This window comes from Orycteropus afer, unplaced genomic scaffold (assembly GCF_000298275.1).
Source record: "Orycteropus afer afer isolate SDZICR_OR568_19922 unplaced genomic scaffold, OryAfe1.0 scaffold00057, whole genome shotgun sequence".
In the NCBI taxonomy this organism is placed as follows: Eukaryota; Metazoa; Chordata; class Mammalia; order Tubulidentata; family Orycteropodidae; genus Orycteropus; species Orycteropus afer.
This window is the reverse complement of record NW_006921644.1, coordinates 12,685,578-12,706,644: the sequence shown is the minus strand read 5'-3', so window position 1 is coordinate 12,706,644 and position 21,067 is coordinate 12,685,578. Positions and strand designations below refer to the sequence as shown.

The 21,067-nt window shown below is 48.5% G+C and overlaps 1 protein-coding gene across 1 annotated transcript in view; it reads left to right on the top strand.

Moving 5' to 3' along the window:
- Positions 1-8,949: 8,949 nt before the first annotated feature.
- Positions 8,950-21,067, top strand: part of ANKRD11 (ankyrin repeat domain 11) — a 59,559-nt gene continuing 47,441 nt past the window's right edge. Inside the window, exon 1 of the mRNA XM_042780730.1 lies at positions 8,950-9,036. Within this exon, the coding sequence (XP_042636664.1) occupies positions 8,950-9,036 (87 nt within the window). The remainder of the gene's footprint in view (positions 9,037-21,067) is intronic.

The window sequence follows — 21,067 nt, the reverse complement described above, 5'->3', positions numbered from 1 at the left end:
GATGTACCTGTAGGTCATTCCTTTTTATTCTTGATGAATTCCATCTGAAGGACCTTGTCTAGAAGTCTCTAATTTTTGTCTATTACAGAGTTGCTGCTAACATTCCTGCACTGGTTTTTATGAGAACATGGTTTCTTTTCTCTGGGACGAATGCCCAAGAGGGTACTGCTGGATTGCATGGTCAAGTGCATGTTTGCTTTCAGAAGCAGCGTCAGCCTCTTTCAGAGTAGCTGTGCCATTTTCTGTCCCACTGGCAATGTACACGGTAGCCAGGTTCTCCACATCCTCACTGGCATCTGGTGTTGTCACTGTTTTTTATTTTAGCTGTTCTCATAGGCTGTATATATGGTGGTATTTCATTGTGGTTTTTATTTATTTTATTTTTTAAATGACTAACAGTGTTGAGTGTCTTTCCCTTTCTTGCTTATATGCTGTTCATATCTCTTTGGTGAAATGTCTTTTTCTAATTGGATCGTTTGCTTTCTCCACATTTGGGTTTTGGTGGTTCTTTCTTTATTCTTCATACAAGTTCTTTCTCTGAGTTAGGATTTGCAAATATTTTCTCCCGGCCTGCAGCTTGTCTTTTCATTCTTTAAAATTGGGTCTTTCACAGAGCAAAAGCTTTGACTTCTGGTGCAGTCCCATCAGTTTTTCCTTTTATGGAAGGTGTGTGTCTGCTGTCACATAAGAGAACTCTACCTACCCTAGATCCCAACCCCCCCCCCCCAAAAAAAAAGTTTTACAGGCTTTTATGGTTTTGTTAGTTTATACTTAAGCCTGTCTGTCTTTTTTTTTTTTTTTTTTTTGAGGGGCAGCACTTGTAAGTGGCCTTGTCTTGTTTGAGTTGTGTTTCCCCGTGTCTGTTGAAGGAGTTGTGTATGTGAATTTTGTATCCTGCAGCCTTGCTGCACTCCTCAGTTCTGGAAGTTGGGATTAGAGACCACATGACATTCTCGACACTGCCAGCTGTCGGAGCTCTGTGCCTTGCCGCCCTCGTACAGGCCCCGCCTGTGCCCTGAGTTCCAGGAAAGCAGTCCGCTCTTCACCGCTCAGCATGAGGCTTGCTGTCTCTCTTTTTCGATGCTCTTTGTCAAGTTGAGGAAATTCCCCTTTACTGTTTGGCTGACAGTTTTGGTCACGGATGAGTGTTGAATTTTGCCAGATGCTGCCCAGCCTTCCTTGCAAAGAGTGGCTGGTGGGTTTGAACCGCCCGCCTTCTGGTTAGCAGTCAGATGCTTTAGGCACGACACCACCAGAGCACCTTTCTGCATCAGTTGTTGCCTTACATGACTTTTCACCCATTTACAAGGTGGATTCCATTGATTGATTCTCAGATGGTGATGCGGCCTTGCATGGTCTGCTACTACTTCATATACTCATCCGAATTCCTCCACGTCTAAGGTGACAGCCGTGCCGTCATTTAGTGTATTTTGAACAATAATTACCCAGCTTTTTTTTTGCTTTTTTTTTTTTAATTAGGATTTGGGTGAAGATTTACAGAGTAAATTCACTTTTCATACAGCAGTTCACATATACTTTGTCTCATGTCATTGACCAAAATTTACAGTGCAGCAGCTCCCCTCCCACTTCCTCCCCATAGTTACCTCTTCCCAGTGTCCATCCCTTCATACTCTTCTGCACCCTGAGCTATCTCCCTGTGCATAAGCAGCCCTTCCTTCTCCCATGATTGTTCTCTCCAGGGCGTGTGTCTACTTGAGGTAAATGTTTAACTCACATGCCTGTACTTTGTTTATTACCCAGCTTTTTAAACTTTTTGTGAAATGTAACACACATACTCAGAAGTTCACAGAGTAAAAATATACAGACCAGTGGTTTTTCCCAAAGCAGACAAAGTGTGACTTAGGAACCTCTGCTTCACCTCTCAGTCTTCATGCCTGTCCCTCATCAAAGTAACCCTGGTCCAGACTGACACGGTAAGGTTGTCCTCACTGTCTAAACGCATCCCACCACCTGAGTGTGTACCCTGAGCGCTGGAGTTCACTGGCTTTTGACATTTATGTAAATGCACAGTGTATTTCTCCCTCATATGACCTGTGAGGTTCATCCATGTTACTGTGTGTATGGCCATTGCTCTGGGACATGCCCTCCTGACATTTTTCAGTAACTGCTCCCCACCTCCGCATCAGTTAGAGTGCACCCCTCTGTCAGCCACCCCCCTGCTTTGGGCTCCACTTCTCTCTCTCCTGTTCCTGCTGCTGGGCCCACAGCCCCTGTGGGAACAGCTGTGCCCCTGTGCTTCCTCTGTGCAGAATTTGTTAAAAAGCTCTTAGCAGTCGGCTCCCTCTTCCAGATCGGGATTGTTGTTCAACTCGTTATTTTAGTGTGGGCTTCTCAGGAGTTGCGTGGTTCTCCCTGGTCCATGGCACTGATCCGTGAGCACCCTGACGTGTGGGGTAACCCTTGTGGTTTGAGTGAGCACATGCAGGCACGTGCATGTGTGTATGTGTGTTCGGTAGTTTCATGGTTTTCACTCCCCCATTAATCTTGACAGGAGCATAGTCAGAAAAGGGGTATGATCTTCTTTACACCATCTGGGTTAGTGGAGTGTCATGTTGAAGGGGATTTTGAGGCCACACCTAGGGAAACTTGGGGCAGAGTGTGGAACAGAGGAGTGTGTGACAGGACGAGCAGCCCGGACTCCGAAAAAATGGTTCAGTCAGCAGTGTGGGGTGCAGCCTTGACCACTGCGACTTAGGAGGGTAGTGGAGTGGACACACACAGGGTGGACAGGGCGGAAGAAGGGCTCTGTCTGGGGACACGAGGAAAGGAGGTGGAGGCCCTGGGGAAGCAGCCCTCCACCGAGAGCCGGGAGAGGCGTTTACAAGCTCAGCTGTGGGCAGAGACAAGAATGGCGGCATTGGGGTGAGGGTTCTGCAGCCTGGCCCATCTGGACAGAGGAGGAGAAAGGCTAGCTCTTGGGTACTTTGACGGCTGTGCCTCCTGAAAGGCCCAGGCAATGCCAAGTGGCATCTGTCCCCATGGCTTCACTTCCCCTCCGCCGTTCCCACGAAGACCACAGTTACTCCTTTCTCTGCCTCACACAGATGATGTGAAGCTGAGATCGGATACTGCAGGCTGTGCCTTCCCAAGGGCGGGCCTTCTGCCCTGAGTCTGACAGCATTGCTGTTGGGTCTGTACCCTGGGCTCCTTTAGACTCTGCAGGCCTTGAGGGAGACAGACCGCAGGCGCCAGGCTGTGTGCATCACCTAGGACAGTGCGTGGAAGGCAGCCTGCCCAGGAGAGACCAGGGTGGGACTGAACACCCAGACATGCTCAGTGTGTCCTGCCTGGTGGGTGGGAGGGAGGGGCGGAGAGTGGGGCTTGCTGGTTCTAGCCTTAAGCTGTTGTGTCCTCATTGGGAGGAGGCAGGTTCCCCTGGACCCTGCTGCTATGTGACAGCCCCATGGGGGCGGGGGGGCGAGGACAAGCCTGGCCTGGCAGAGGGTGCTGTGGCGTGAGCACAGCGTGGCTGTCCCTGTTGCTGCCCTGCCCCAGGCCTCGGTTTAGGCTTGGCTCTCCCGACATGGTCCCTTGGCTGGCATTCATGCGACTTTTGAATCTTGCTGGGTGTTTGGGTGTTTGCTGCCTTCTCAGGGAAACAGATGGCTTCTGTGCCCCTTCCTTTTTCAGTAAAACAGGAAGGACATGTCTTGCCACCGGGGACCCCTGATTGACCCAGATGACTCTGCTACCCTATCCAGTGACTTCTGCTGGGGCGCCAGGCAGCTGGGGACCTGGGGCCACAGGAGGAGGTTTAAGTGTTAGTCTCATACCCTCACATGGTTCAAAGCCCTGATCAGTGGAAATACTGAGTAAGACAAATCCAGTTAACTAGAAGCCTTCCACCGCCCCTTGATTTCCCCAGTCTGGACCTTGGGTTAACACAGTGTGCTTGGACCTTTGAGAACTTGGAAAGATTACAGAGTTCAACTCAGTCAGCTGAACTCACGTGAGCAGAGAGATTCTGTCGGTTCTGTTTAGGTCAGCTGTGAATAGTTATGTGGGTGGTTTGGTGTTAAGCTATCCCCAGTGTTTTAGACAGATGGCTCCTACACCATCCCTGTGTTGAAGGTGGGGCTCTACCCTCCAGCCTCTTTTCTGAGTTTTAAGAATGTCAAGCTCTCTGATCCTGTGTAAGCCTCAGCTGGCAGCGTGCAGGGCAGGCTGGGTTAAAATGCAGGTCTGGCTACCAAGTCCCAGTGTGGCCTCCTGCCTCTGGCCACGAAGGAGCTCACCTGCGGACCTGGTCTGGCAGCTTTCCTGGTGGCCCAGTCCGAGGCATTCACATGCTCCTTGTCTGTTGCTATCAGCTTATCACTTGAAGAGGCAGGAAGAGGCAAGAATTCCCTGGATTCTGCTCAGCCATAGGCTTTACATAGTGGCTGCCCTGTCTGCTGCCCAGGTACGGTTTCTGGAGAGGCATCTTTTTGGGGTGGGGCCTGGCTGGAGTCGTGGCTCTCTGTACCTGTGGTTGACTGTTCCATCTGTGATGGTGACTGAGACTCACACTTGCATGTGGTTAGCAGCCGCCTTGGAAGGAAGCACTGTCCTGCCCTGCTCCCTTCAGGAGGCAGGTTTAATCCGTCACATAGATGAAGGTCACCACCCCTTCTAACTGGCAGTCTTTCGACCCTGTGGATGCAGGAACTGTAGCAGAGGTTCCAAAGGGCAGGTGGGGCACTCATGAGGGCTGTGGTACTGTTCATGGCACCCAGGGGACAGAAGGACATACTCTTGGCACTGGAACCTGAGGCAGGTGGGCCCAGGGCTGAGGCCTGGCTGTGGACACCTGTTTGTTCCCCTCCAGGCTGCAGTGACTTTGCCGTTGGCATCTGGTGGCCACCTCCTTGTGCCCAGGGTTACCTGTCCATGCCTCTAGTTTCACAGAATGTGCTGGATCGTCTCAAGCATTTCAGACTCAAGACACTTTGCCAAACCCCTGACCTCCACTGCTGTCCCATTTGGAAGTGAGGGAATGGGGATCTATTTTGAGCCACTGTCCCTACACAGAAGCTGGCAGTGGGAAACCAGGCTTAACCTGCCAGCCTGCGGTCCTTGGCCACCATCTGCCACAGCTGTTAACTCTTCTTTCCACTGTGCTGTTGGCACCCTGAAGGCTAGATGTTGTGTTTTGTCAAACTCCAGTGCTCTGTGGGTGCTCAGTTCTTATGTGGACCACTGAATGAGTTTACAATTCTGGCAACTTGCAAATGAGGGGATTTTAGGCTGCCCTTGAATGTGTCCAGCAGAAATAGGCAAGCCTCCGTCCTGGGAGAGGCCTTTCAAGGGTGAGATCAGGGGACACCTCATTCACTCAGCTGTGGAGTATGGGGGCAAGAAGGCCCCAGAAGCCAGGCCATGGCAGGTTCAAAACTGTCTAGAGGAGAAGGACTCGAGTCATGGACCTCCTGATCAAGATGCTGTCATCAAGACCTTCTGCTGCATGTCACAGTGGGTACCCACTACTACCGGGGGCCTTCATGGGAAAGAAAGGACAGGGAGACTAGCAGCCCTGCCAGGGAGGCACAGGAGCCAAAGTCTACTTCTGGAACACAGCTAACCTCAGTCTGAGTGTTCCTCACTGAAAAAAGTGAATAGTAAAACTAGAGGGTGAGGTCCTGTCCAGAGCCACAGAGCACCCCCAAATGGTCCTCTCCTGATGTCCACCCCTCAGAAACCCTGTGAGTGACTGGGGTTGGGTCAGCCCCAGTGTATCCACTCGTATCCCCACCTTTTAAAACATAACCCAAAATACGTCCTCAGGAACTCTGAATCTGTCGGTTTGACACCGAAAACCTAATTAATTATCACCACCAGTTCTGCACACCCTCTTCCAGGAAACAGAAGAGGAGAGAACAGTCTTGACTCCTTTTATGAAGCCACTATTACCCTGACACCAAAGACTGTGTACAAGAGAAAACTGCAGACCAGTATCTCTCATGAATGTGGATGCAAAAATTCTCAACAACATAATAACAGAGGCCAGCAAAATAGAAAATGACTATTCTAGGTTCCAAGGCTGGTGCCATGTTTAACAGTCAGTGAGTGCAGTTAAACTTGATCATGAACTGAAACATCATATGTAAGACTATAAAACTTTTTTTGGAGTGGGGGGAGACTATTTTCAGGATCTTTGGCTAGGCCAAGTTCTTACTGACAGCAGAAGCACAATTCCTGAAAGGAAAAACTGATCAACAGGCTTGCACCAGAGTTAAAAACTGCTGTTCTGCAAAGGACCCACCTGAGGAGATGAAAAGACAGGCTACAGACGGGGAGAGAATATTGGCAAACCACACATCTGACAAAAGATGAGGGTCTGAATACATACAACACAACAGATTTGTTTAACAAAAAAGCAGACAGTCCATTTAGAACATGTTCAAAAGATATGAAGGGACACTATACCAAAGAGGACCTAGATGGCAAATAATGAGCCTGTGGAAATGCTCAGCCTTGTTAGCTGCTAGAAAACTGCAAATTAAAACCACACTGAGCTATCGCTACACACCTGTGAGGACCAAAACTGAAGCAGTGACATCACCGAATGCTGGTGAGGAGGAAGAGAGGCGTGATCTACGTACATCCCTGGTGGGAGTGTGAAACGGCACAGCCACTCTGGAAGAGAGTTTGGCAGTTTTTAAAAAAAAAAACAAAAAAAACACATGCACCCATCATAGCACCAACAACTGCACTCCTGGGAGTTTATCACAGAGAAGCAGAGCCGCTCACACAGAAACCTGCACATGGATGTTCCAGCAGCTTTACCTGGAAGCCGGAAGTTGTAAAGATCACAGATCTTCAGCGTTAGGATGGTTCAGCAAACTGTAGTACATCCACTCATGGAATGTTTGTAATAAAACTCAACAAAATACTGATACTGGAACAGTTTAGACAAATCTCAAGGGCATTGTGTTAAGTCGAAAAAGCCAATGACAAAAAGTTACACGTCCCATTTACATAGCATTACTGAAATGACAAGATTGTAGAGACGATAGTTACCAGCCATTAAGGAGGGGTGTGGAGGTGAGAGGGTAGTGGGTGTGGCTATAAAAGACAGCTCGAGGGATCCTAGTGATGACCTAGTCAGAACTGCCACTGCATTGCTGGTAGTTCCCTGGTTGTGGTACTATATATACTCTAGTTTTGCAGGGTGTTACCACTGGAGGAAACTGAGCAAAAGTGTACAAGGATATCTCTGTAATATTTCTGACAGCTTCGTGTCAATCTACAGTTACCTAACACTTTAATAAAAATATTAAATAGGGAGGGAATGGAACTATGATAAATCAACTCGGCCAAAACCTGCTGAGTGACGTGACTGATACACACATTTAAATGCAATTCCACCTCTTATTCTGACAGTGGTTAGCGTGTCAACCATCAGTAGGGTGTCTATATTACAGATGTGATAATCGGCCAACCTGTGGACAAATTCATATTACTGATACGTTTTGACAAATTCTTATTACCGTTACGTTTTGCAATAGGTAACAGCCCTCACCCCTGTCTTGCCAAAGAAGTGAAATCTGTTTTAAAAGGGGTGTGAGCTGCAGTTGTTGGTTCTAGGCTCTGCTCATCTGTTCATTCTTTCTGGAGAACAACTTGGTATAATAAGTACCAGAGTTACAATGTAACAAAATAATTAAAAAAGGATCTGAAATGAATGTCTGTGAAACCGTTCTTAGCACTCACAGTCCGAATAAAAAAGGAGAAGAATACAGGCCTGCCCTAGCAGAGGACTAGAAAGGGAGCCACACACAGGGGACATGGCAGAGAGCCTGTCCCTAGGTGACCACACGTATGCACAGCAGGTCAGAGCACACGAAAGACCCAGTGGCCACAGTGGGCAGCTCTGTGCTCTTGGCAGCCCATGGCCTATGTGTCGTCATTTGGGCATGACCACATGAGGGGTGCTGGTGTCTGTGAGGCAGGCTGAGCACCAGCCACAGTGTTTGCTTGGCTTCAGGTCACATGAGCTTCTCTGCATCTAATTTTGGTCTCTGCACAGAAGTGAGGGGCTGGGGGTGAGTGGGGAGACTGGTTCCCAACCCCCTGAGTGCATCCTTGCTGCACATTTCCAGTGTGCCCAGTAGCTGCTCTGCTCCTGTTCTCAGGACTTCCTCAGGTGATTAGGTGGGTATGGTACCTCGTTACCTATAAACACAAATTATTGGGAGTGCATGGTGCGTTTCAGAAGCTGAACGTTCTGCTCATAAAGTTCTGAGTCTCGGAGGTTGGAGCGGTGGAGTGCATGTTCCAGGTGAGGGCTGGTTCATCTGGATGTCATAGACTGTGCCTGCATCAGGCTGCTTTGTGGAGGGGCTAGGTAGCCACAGAGTAAGTGTGGCCTCTGACCCTTGCAGAAGAGTGACCAGAGATAGCTAAGACCGGGCCTGGGCCATGGCCTATGCATGGATGGGGCTCTTGGCCCTGAGACCAGAAGAGCGTGGCTGACCGGGCAGACCCTGTTTCAGCTGTGGCATGCTCATGCAGTTCCTTTCTACCTCATGAAGAGCAGATCCCAGCACTGTTGGGGCTGCCCTTCCGGGTGGTGCGTTCAGCACGCCCTTCCTGTGCTCAGGCTTTGGTGATGACAAGCCGGATTCCAGCGTTTGTTCTCGAGCCATTCTTTGAGCCCTGGTTCTCCCTGGGCCTGGGCCGTCAGGAGATTGTGCTGGAACAGGACAGCTGCCTCCTGTTTTCCCACAACTGTGACCAACAAACAGCGGGTAACTTCCAGTTCATTCTGTTGGGTAAGGTAACTGGTTACTGGTTGTCTACAGCCAAGAACCAGATTGGCGGGGAGGGTGGAGTGTTTGCATCTTCTCCTTGAGTGTGACGACTATAACCCTTTGTCCTTTCTGGACGCAGACGGTCGACGATGAGGCGACGGCGGTGTAAATGAAGACCACGTGAGGTAGCAGAACGATGCCCAAGGGTGGGTGCTCTAAAACCCCACAGCCAGAAGACTTTCCTCTCAGCAACGACATGGTGGAGAAACAGACGGGGAAAAAGGTAAGGCTGCTGCTCACCTCCCTACGGGGCAGGCGCATGAGCTGCATATGCACAGGGACGAAGCTGAACGCTTGTCCGGGCAGCCAGGGGAGCCGGCCTGCTCCCAGCTGCTGCTTCTGGCCTCTCTGCAGCCAGCGGGAGGCAGGTGCCATGGTTGCATGATGTGGCACCATGATCGTTGCAAGAGAGGTCTTGCTTCCTCTACGGGACCAAAGTTAAGCTTTTGAGAGTCGGTTATTATACAGAGATTGCTCTCTGAGGTTACCTAGGACCCCAGGATTCCTGTCACAGTTCTCAGTCCCTGAATCTGACAGGTAGCTACACTTGCACTGCCCGATGGAAATATATCACTGTGTGTTTTACTTCCAAGTCTGATCTGTTGTAACAGAGAAAGCTGTGCCCTGGGTCGCATCTTCCTGCCAGCCTTGTGGTAGTGCTCCTCCGAGCACCGAGTGGAGTTGGACACACTGGGTCAGGTCTAGGTTCTGTGACTGTGGACAGTCGAGGTCTCCCCCAGAACTTGGCTTCCTGCTCTGTGGAATCAGAGCAAGAATGCTGCAGTGGGATCTCTGTGGCCTGGTGAGTGCCCACCAGCCTGGACCAGCTGCATCATCTTTGTCGTGACTTTTCCTTGCTGCCATTCCCGGGGCGTGCTCCTGCAACCAGCCACCACCCCTGGGGTCCCCTCCTGGCCTTGCCCACCCTGGCGTGGGGGTGGCGGCCAGCTGATCTCAGTTTTCCAGCTCCTGCTTGAGGCCACTGCAGCCCTCTGTGCTGTTCTGTGTGTGGTACAGCATGAGGGCAAGCATGGGCCCACACGTTGAACGGAGCAGGACTGGGCACATGCGGCCCATCAGCTCACGGGGAGCCCGCACTGCGGAGTGCCTGGGGGGGCTGAGTCAGGCTTGTGCATATTGGCACTACACACCACTAAAGCCTGCACAGGAGTTGACGTGAAGGAGCAGGTGGAGAGTGAGCCCGGGAGAAAGCGGAGCTGGCTAGGGGGGCAGACACAGGGTGTGCACGAGGCTTTAGGCCCTTGCCCAGGAGAGGACATGGAGGAGGCGGCCACTGGCACTCCTCTCCTTTGCTGGATCCCCTGTGGAGTGTGCCTCAGCGTCCCCCTCTTCCGGGTTGGCAGCTTCAGGATAAGAAGCAGCAGGCGCCTCAGACAACCATCCCTTATGCCCGGGTCATGGCAATGTGGAATGCAGGGCTGGGTCTTGTGCTGCAGGATTGTGGACTGTGGCCTAGCTCTTAATGACTCTGTCCAGAGTGCATCTTTGAATTGACTCTCAAAAAGCTGTTCATTCTCCTTTTTCATCAGTAAGCAAACATTAGAGATGTGGATTACCCCATGTTTCCATGGAGGGGCTCCAGCTTTGTAGTCAGTGGAATCAGCATGGCCTCTTCCTTTCTGGCTGCTCTGGGGGCTTAGGGCAGAGCTCAGCCTCAGAACATCTTTGTCACCTGGCACGGCCCAGGCCCCGCTTGGTATCTGCGGTGCAGCCATGATCTTGTGACTCTGTGGCATGCTTGGGTGGAGCTGTATGAATAAGGTGTGTGGAATCCCTGTACAGAGGGAGTGGTCAGTTTTGTCGTCCTGCTAGTCTTAAAGAGAGCCAATCCCAGGAAGCAATGGGCTACCTCACTACCATCAAGAAGAGCCAGGGCTGGAATACATCCTTTGGACCCAGGATCCCTGCACTGATCCTCTTAGACCCAGGTGATAGAGAGAGAATGAGCTGTTACACTGAAGGTGGCACTGGACCAGCAGGGTAGGCTAGGCTTGGTGACCCACATGGTAAGAGAGTGGTACTTTTGGACAGAAGGCTCACTGGCAGAGTGGGGTGCCTCCAGGCACTTATTAAGGAAGCCAGAGAGCTTTGTAACACTTGCCTGAGCAGGGCAGAGCCTAGGCCAAGGATTGAGAGAGAGGCCTGCCTGCGAGCATGGCCAAGAAACTGTCCTAATTAAGAACAATCTCCTCAGTTGACTCTGATCCTGAATTTCAACCTCCTGAATTTCAACCTGTCACTTCCCTAATAAACTCCATAATAGTGAGTATTGTCTGTGAGTTCTGTGTGGTCATTGTAACAAATTTTGGAACCCAGGAGATAAGCAGAGAGTGCCAAGGGAGGAACGGCTGCTGTCAAAATTGGTTACGAGGTTGGAGAAGGGGAAGGTATGTCTGACCTCCACCTCATAGGGATCAGCTTTGCGCTCTTGCGGATCTTGATTCTCCTTCTCCCCTGAAGTTAGATAAGGTCTGATTCCACCTCAGTTTTTAAAGCATCTTTATCAAACCTCATCTCACTAGGTTAGGTCCTGGAATGCCAGCGCCAATAGACTCAGCCTGGCTTGGCTCTGAGGGCATAAAGTCCACACATGGCCCAGCTGGGCCAACCCACACCTCTCCTACATCTTCTCTTCGTTCCCCTTTTTGCCTCTTGGGCTTGGCCACACTACTGCTCTGGTCTGGGAACAGGCTCCCCAGAGCACTAGAGCTGGTGCCTTCATCCCAAGCATGGACCCTGCCCTGCTGAGATGTTAGGTGTGAGGTCCTTGCTTGCTTGGTTTGAACCCACACCTTCTCGTGTCCACGAAGCTGATACAAGTAAGACTTCAAAACATCTGTAAGAGCTTGTACCCATGAGTAAGTTCCCGAGCCATGCTTACCATTGTTTGGTAAGCTGACAGGCACTTGGGTCCTGCACCATGAAACTGACCATGGAGCTCCCTAAATGCCAGGGGACGTATGAGTGGGGCAATATTGGCCTGAGCCCAATAAAAGGGCCAGCGCCTGACAGGCTTTTCAGACAGGTGGTGCCCTGGCAAGGCCAAGGCTTGAGGACTGGACAGGGTGTGGAAAGTGTGCAGGAAAGTCCTGGCAAAGGTCCTAGGAAATCCTTGCCCCTAGGCTGGGGACCCACTACTCATCTGTCAGTTTGTCATACTGTTGGTGGCTTGCGTGTTGCTGTAAGGCTAGAGGCTATGCTAGCAGTGTTTCAGATACCAGCAGGGTCACCAATGGTGGACATGTTTCAGTAGAACTTCCAGACTAAGACAGACTCAGAAGAAAGAAAGGGCCATTCACTTCTCAAAGAATTGGCCAGTAAAAACCTTATGAATAACAGTGAAATACTGTCTGATTTATTACTGGAAAACTTTATGAATAATAGCCCTGAAACACTGTCCGATACAGTGCTAGAAGATGAGCCCCTCAGGTTGGAAGGCACTCAAATTACGACTGGGGAAGAGCTGCCTCCTCAGGCTGTGGTGGACCTTAATGATGTGGTTGTCATAAAGCTTTCGGGACCTCCATTTGATGATGGGGAATGACTCGAAATGGGAAAAAACAGCTCCAAACATCCGTTAATAATCGGAACATGGAATGCACTAAGTGTCGGAAAATTGGGAATTGTCAAAAATGAAATGGGATGCATAAAGATTGATATCCTAGGCATTAGTGAGCTGAAATGGACAGGTTTTGGCCATTTTGAACCAGACAGTCATATGATTATTGTAGAGGAACAAAGTAACATTCATTGTCACAAAAAAATGTTTCAAGAGCTATCCTGAAGTACAGTGCTAGGAGTAATTGGATAATATCCATACACCTACAAGGAAGAACCAGTTAATATGACTATTATTCAGATTTATACACCAACCACTAAAGCCAAAAACAAGGAAATTGAAGATTTTTACCACCTTCTGGAGTTTGAAATTGACTAAACATACAATCAAGATGTATTGATTATTACTGGTGATTAGAATGCGAAAGTTGGAAACCAAGAAGAATTTAATAGTAGTTGGAAAATATGGCCTTGGTAATAGAAATGACCCCGGAGAGCGCATGATAGAATTTTGCAAGACCAATGACTTACTCATTGCAAATACCTTTTTCAGCAACATAAGTGGCGGCTAAACACATGGACCTTGCCAGATGAAGTACACAGGAGTCAGACCGACTACATCTGTGGAAAGAAGCTCTGTCTTTAACCAAAACAAGGCCAGAGGCTGACTGGGGAACAGACAATCAATTGCTCATATGCCAGTTCACGTTGAAGCTGAATACAATTAAAAGAAGGCCGTGAGAATCGAAATAAGATCTTGGTCTCTCTGAAGAAAAGATCTGACGCATTGAACACCAGTGACTGAAAAGCAGACAAAATGTGGGGTGAGATCAAGAACATCATCAGTGAAGAAAGCAAAAGGTCATTAGGAGGACAGGAAAGAAAGAAAAGACTAAAATGGAAGAAACTCTGTAACTTGCTCTTAAACGGAGAAGAGCTAAAGCAAATGGAAGAAATGACAGGATAAAAGAGCTGGACAGAAGATTTCAAAGGGATGGAGTTAGAAAACCAAAACGAAAGAACACACTGAGCATTTCTCAAGCTGAAAGAACTGAAGACAAAATTCAAGCCTCGAGTTGCAATATGGAAAGATTCTCTGGGCAGAATATTGAATGATGCAGAAAGGATCAAAAGAAGACAGAAGGAATACACAGAGTCACTGTATGAAAAAGAATTGGTCGATGTTCATCCATTTCAAGTGGTGGCATATGATCAAGAACCAGTGGTATTGAAGGAAGAAGTGGAAGCTGCTCTGAAGGAAATGGCAAAGAACAAGTCTCCAAGAATTGATAGAATACCCACTGGGATGTTTCAGTAAACGGATGCAACATTGGAGGCACTGACTCGTTTATGGCAAGAAATTTGGAAGACAGTTACCTGGCCAACTGACTGGAAGAGATTCATATTTGTACCCCTTCCAAAAAAGGTGATCCCACAGAATGTGGAAATTATCGAACAATATTATTAATATCACAAGCAGGTAAAATCTTACTGAAGATAATTCAAAAACGGTCGCAGCAGTATATTGACAGAGAACTTCCAGAAATGCAAGCTGGATTCAGGAGAGGATATCGAACAAGGGGTCTCATTGCTGATGTCAGATGGGTGTTGGCTGAAAGCAAAGAGTGCTTGAAAGATGTTTACTTGTGTTTTATCGACTATGCAAAAGCATTCGACTGTGTGGATCATAATAAATTATGAATAACATTGAAGAGAATGGGAATTTCAGAACACTTAATTGTGCTCATGAGGGACCTGTACACAGACCAGGAGGCTGCTGTTCGAACAGAGCCAGGGGACACTGCATGCTTTAAAATCAGAAAGGGGGTGTGTCAGGGTGGTATCTTTTCACCATACTTACTCAATGTGCATGGTGGGCAAATAATCTGAGAAGCTGCACTATATGAAGAGCACAGCATCAGGATTGGAGGAAGACTCATTAACAACCTGCGATAATATAGATGACATAACCTTCTTGCTGAAAGTAAAGATGACTTGAAGCACTTACTGATGATAAAGATTAAAGAGTACAGTCTGCAGTATGGATTACATCTCAACATAAGAAAAACAAAAATCCTCCCCACTGGACCAATAAGCAGCATCACGATAAATGGAGAAAAGATTGAAGATGTCACAGATTTCACATTACTTGGATACACAATCAACACCCATGGAAGCAGGAGTCAAGACATCAGACGATGTATTTCATTGGGCATATCTGCTGCAAAGACCTCTTTGCAAAGATGTCTCTTTGGAGACCAAGGTGTGCCTAACCCAAACCATGGTTAGCTACCTCCTGTGCCTGTGAGAGCTGGACAGTGAATAAGGAAGACTGAAGAAGAGTTGATGCTTTTGAGTTGTGGAGTTGGCGGAGACTACTGAAAGTACCATGGACTGTCAGAAGAAAGAACAAATCTGTCCTGGAAGAAGTGCAGCCGGAATGTTCCTTGGAAGCAAGAATGGCCAGACTTCGTCTCAGCTACTTTGGTCGTGTTGTCAGAAGGGACCATTTCCTAGAAAACGTTATCATGCTTGATAAAGTGAAGGGTCAACGAAAAAGGGGAAGACCCTCAATGAGATGGATTGACACAATGGCTGCAGTGATGGCCTCAGGTATAGCAAGCATTGTGAAAATGGCACATGACTGGGCAGTGTTCCGTTCTGTTGTACATAGGGTCACTATGAGTTGGAGACGAGTCAGCAGCACCTAACAACAACATCAGCAGGCTGGGGACAGCCTTATACCAAAACCAAACCAAACACACTGCCTTCGAGTCAGATCCGACTCACAGCGACCCCGCCTTGGGTTTCTATAGTGATGACTTAAACCAAACAAAACACCAAACTCACTGCAGTCAAGTCGGATCCAACTCTAGCAACCCCTCCTTGCGTTTTCCAAGGTAGTATCACTATGGAAGTAGATTCCCCCATCTTCCTTCCGAGGAGTGGCTGGTGGGTTTGAACCACCAGCCTTCTGGTTAGCAGTCAGATGCCTTAGGCACTATGCCACCAGAGCTCCTAGTGATGACTTAAGAAGGGAGTAATTCATTCTCCTAGCATGGGTCTCAGGAGATTTTTCTGAGGAGGTGATGTTTGAGTTGTCCTTTGGATGGGACATGGTCCGTCCACTTGTGCGTAGGGAGGGAGGGTGGGGGGCTGCAGAGCAGAGGCAGCCGGCTCAGCCTATCCAGGGCATCTTGTCCACCTTACACACTTGTTCATTGATCGTGGGCCCTGGATTGTGCACCTGACACAGCAATGCAGAGAGAGAGGCCACACCTTGTCCCAGATTCATACATCTGCTCAGGGATGCTGGGAATTGCACCAAGGCTCACGTGGTGGCAACACACTTTTGCAAAGTGTTCCTGGTGGCAGCATGGACCTCCTCAGGGACCATGACTCATTAGGAGTCTTAGGAGTCTCTTGGGCCGCTCCCCAGACCTGCTGAGTTAGACATCAGGGTCAGGCCAGCTGTCTGGGCTTAGCAAGCCCCCCAGGGGCATCTGCTGAATGGTATGTTTGAGAGCCTTGTACTGTATACATCATAGGCTGGAGCATCAGGTGCTACTGCACACTATTCTGAGATCTCAGGAAACCCCCAGGCTGATCCCAGCAAGGAGAGCCACATGGCTTCAGCAAAGGCCAGCAGGCTCACTGTCCACCGTGGGACAAGGGTGTCTCCTAGAGGCGTGCCTCTAGATGGAGGCACATTGCTCAGTGTCCGCTCTGGCCTTGCATCCAAGAGAAGGGAGTCTTGCTTTCAGAAGCTGGAAGAGAGGCCACACGTCCCTGAGAACGTCCTTCTGGTTTCTCTCATCCTGCTCCATTAGCAGGATGCATACTGCCCGGCCCTACTCCTGTCTCCACAGCTCGCTCCTCTCTGCGGCACACGTGCCTCGGTTGCACCCTGTGCTGTTTCCTCTCCTTATCTGCCTGCTCAGCAGAGTAGCATCTTTGTATTTACCAGCTGTTCCCAACTCAGGAGCAGTGCCTTTGTGTGTGTGTGTGTGTGTGTTCGTTCCAGTGAAATTTTAATTACAGAAATAGGAAGTGGATAAGAATTGACCTATGGGCCATAGTTTGCTAGTTCCTAGTCCTTGAGAACTTTTTTGTTTTTTTTAATTGTGAGCTGGGTGAAAGTTTACAGAGCGAATTCACTTCCTATACAGCATTTCACATACACTTTGTCTCCAGACATTGACTACAGTTTCCGACAGTGAAACGAGAGCTCCCCTCCCACTTCCTCCCGATAGTTACCTCTTCCCTGTATCCGTCCCTCCATGCACTCCTGCCCCCTGAGCTGTCTCCCCGTGCATAAGCAGCCCTTCTTTCTCCCATGATTGTTGTCTCCAAGGAGTGTACCTACCTCAGGTAAATGTTCCACTCATGCCTGTCTTTTGTTTGTCTGGAAGCCACAGGTGTGGGGTCAATTCCAGACCTGGTAGGCAGCTAGGGGCCACAGTCTCAGTGGTTCCACCAGGCTCTGTCAGACCCACAAACCTGGTCCCCACTTTTTTTTTTCCAAATGATGTTGAGTTTTGTTCTACATTGTTTTCCCACTCTATCCAGGATCTCCTACATAGATCCCCCTCCAAGTGGTTGATAGTGGTAGCTGGGCACCATCTAGTTCTTCTGGTCTCATAGTCGTATATGCTGCAGATCGGATGGTATACCAGTCACTCGGACTAATTGTTTCCATGCATCTTTGGTTTTCTTCATTCTTCTTTGGAGCAGTGCCTTTTATCCACTGGGAGCTCACAAGATCCTCACTGTATGGAGGCGAAACACCTCAGGAATGCTGACTCCCTCGGGTACTTGGATTAGATTTGAAAATTGAAGCAAGCAGCTCAGGCTTTAGTTTCCGAATTCTGGTGGTGTCCTTTCTTCCCACTTTCCTCTTCCTAACACTTAATTCAAGTGAGAGTGTTTTGCTTTATTTTACTAAGAAAAACCAGTTTAAGAAACCCCTTGTCTCTGGCCTTTAGATGATGGGGTGACCCCTGGCTCGGCCAGCTGCTGCTGTGGGCATGGACATTCTCATGGTCACTGGGTTGTTCCTTTCCCACTTCTGTGGATGGCATCCATTCCGACCTCAGAATGTGGCCAGAGGGTCCTTTGCTTCTAATCTACAGTCTGTACTAGACACAAGGGGACAAGGGATAGCCCTGGCTTTTAAATTTTCTTGCTTCTGCAGATGTCCTCACTCACTCTTGTATCACAGGTTTACTTTATCTTTTTAAACTTTCTTTGTAAACATTTCCAATGGAAAATTTCACAGATTCCCAAAACAGCAAACAATTAATCCTACCCATCAACCAAGTTCAAAAGTTGTCAATGCTTTGTCTGTCTAGTTGTATTGATCCTATCCTATAAGTATTTTAAGGAGCTCTGGTAGCGTAGTGCCTAAGGCATTTGACTGCTAACCAGAGGCTGGTGGTTCCTTGGAAGGAAGGTTGGGCAATCTACTTCCGTAGTGATACCGCCTCGGAAACCCAAGGAGGGGTCACTATGAGTCAGGTCTGACTCAGTGGCACATAACAACAACAACAACAACGTATGTATTTTAAGGAGCTCTGGTAGTATAGTGCCTAAGGCATTTAACTGCTAACCAAAAGGCTGGCGGTTCAAACCCACCAGCCACTTCTCGGAAGGAAGGTTGGGCAGTCTACTGCTGTAGGGATACTGCCTCAGAAACCCAAGGAGGGGTCACTATAAGTTGAATCGACTTGACAGCAGTGAGTTTGGTTTTTTGGTTTGATATGTATTTTAAAGGAACGCTGGTGGTGTAGTGCCTAAGGCATTTGACTGCTAAGCAGAAGGTTGGTGGTTCAAACCAACTCGCCACTCTGCAGAAGGAAGACTGGACAATCTACTTCCATAGAGATTTACCTCCTCAGAAACCCAAAGGGGGTCGCTATGAGTCAGAATCGACTTGATGGCAGTGAGTTTGGTTTGGGTTTTCTTTTTTTGGTATATGTATTTTAAGCAAACTCCAGGAATTTTTTTTTCCTGTATATCTCAATATGTATGTCTATCAGATAAGGACTTTCTAAAAAGCACAGCCACTTTGACAATGCCACTGTCACACCAGCACAATTCCCACTCATTTTCACTAGGTCACCATCGTACATTCTCCTGACCACTCTGGTGCATCGTCCTGGATTCAGGAATGTGTCCAGGTGAGCCGATCCCGGTGCCACAGCTCAGGGTGAGTCACTGGAGCTGCTCCTCATATGGGACGGGTGGGGCTTGTGGAAAAAGCAGCCCTGGCCTGTGTAGACCACTCTGCCCAGTTCACATGCCCAGAGAGAGGCAGCCTGACCTCAGCCATGGCTGCTTTCCCCTTGTGACCTGGCTGCATTTTGAAAAGTGTACAGAGATGAAGGAGGAGCACTTTATGGGAGATGAGCTCATAGACTCCAGGTTAGAGAGGATGTCTTCCCTTTAAACCGATGTCAGTGTGTGCATGGCATTGCTGAGCACCGTGGTACACCCCATTCTAAGACGTGTACATAACGTGGCCTGGGCAGTGGCGTGCTTGTTCAGATGGTGCCTGCTGTGAGGATTTGGAGGCTGCCATTATCCCGCAGTCGAGGCCTCCAAGAAGCTACACCACTGGGGGTCCCACTGGGATCTCTCCTTTCCCTAGTCATTTTGAAATTAAATGTGGAGTAGATACTAAAGAATATTTATCACATGCATCAAACCCTCCTCCTCTCTTCCCCTTCCTCTGTCTTGAATTTTATCATTCTCTCGCTTTTCAGTTTTTTAAACCTCTTTTATGCACAAACAGAACAAGACATATATATGCAGTCGGACAAAAATTTACACAATTGAACAGCCAAGTTACTGCCACTTGGGTCCAGAAGTGGAATGTTTCCAGTATCTGCACAAAGCCCCTCCCTCCTGATGGCATGGGGTCCCTGTGTGGCTGTGCTCTGGGCGTTTACTACCACACTTCCATCCCACAGCTGGTCTTGATCATGCTGATTGTGCATGTGTTCATTTCGTGCCTGGCCGCTGTTGCTGCTTGTGGGTTTCTGGACAGCCACTCTCCTCTACTTGCTCACTTCCTTCAGGTGTGTTCTGCTGTGGATGTGAGGACTTGGTAGTCAGCTAAGTGTTTCAGGGCAGTCACAGACCTGATCTTAGTCCATTTGTTTAAAATTCACAATGAATCACTAGAGCTCAAAGTGCTGAGTACTGCATTGACTCACTCCCTCAGGTACTCAGTTCTTTGCTCAGCACTGTGGGAAACAGAACCATGAGGCGGGGAGAGCCACTCTGAGGGGCTCACAGCACTGACCAGTGTCCAGGATGTGAGTGGATGGTGGGTTGTGTCGCGGGCTGTCCTGGCCCAACCAAGGAGACCACACCCTTAAGAGGGAGAGGGTTTTCCCTTAGTAGGTAAGGACCTGTAAGAAGGTGTTCCCAGGCAAAGAGGGGTTCCTAGAAACCCAGAGCCTGGGGGTGCTGGGAGCCTGAGGAGTCTCCATAAGCCTCAGGTATCAGACTCTCATGCCAGGCACTGAATCTTCCCCCTCATCTTTTGTCCATGTTGCCTTTCTCATTGAGGTGGATCAGTGGGTAGCTGAGGGTATGGTTGTTTCCACCGTGTGGCTGTCACATAAAGGTGCTGCTGTGAACACTCACATGTAAGTCTTTGTGTGGATACGTGCTTTCATTTCTTGTGGGTAAAGACCCAGGAGTGGCAGGGCTCTGTGGTAGGAGTGTGTTAACCCTTTTTAGACGCTGTCAAATGGTTTTCCAAAGTAGCTGGATGTTCCCTCAGGCTAAATACTTTTGCATTCGTGACTGCTCTGTATGTATGAGACTCACACACGTGTACTCTTAGAGACATGCTGCTGTAAACTGCACATATTTCAAGTATGTAATTTGAAAGTTTTGACATGTATGCACCTGTTATGTTGCCACTTCAAGATAATTAACGTTTCCATTACCCCTAAAACTTTCCCTGTCACCTTTTATGATTTGTCCCTCCCTGGCAGTTATAGTCACTGTCAACAAGCTGTACACCTTTAAAACGCTGGACTGGCAAATATTTACAAAAACGATAGTTGCTGAGGCTGCTTATGTACAACCAAACACTCCTTGGGATTTGGTTCCTTGGTTTGGAATCATGGTTTCTTGGGACAGCCCAATTAATTGGCCTAATTACATATTTCGTGCTTGTGTTCTGTCTCTTAGTTCATTTCATAGCGCCTGGGTTCTTAAAAGCCTATCCAAGTCCCAACAGTTGGCTCTGTGCACCTGGAGCAACACAGGAAGGAGAGTCAGGACTAAGAGGAGGCAATGGATGTGTGACTAATCGCCTCCACGAACCACTGCTTTCTGTGCTGCGAGCCCAGAACTGGATGGTGCCTGGCTCCTGTTACTGAACATTTTGATCAAAGATTCTATAGAAGAATTCTGATCAAAAGGGAGAAAATGCAGAACAGAACTTCAGATTCTCATGGCCTGCACACTTTCTGGCACTGTGGAGGCTAGGTGTTCACTTAGCCTCAAAACTACTGCCCTGGTAATAATCTTTAAAGTTTAAACCAGAAATATGCCCTGAGGTCTTCTTTTTCAGCAATCTCTTTGCTGGTGTAGAGGAATCCAACTGATTTTTGGATGTTGATCTTATATCCTGCGACGTTGCTAAATCCCTCAAT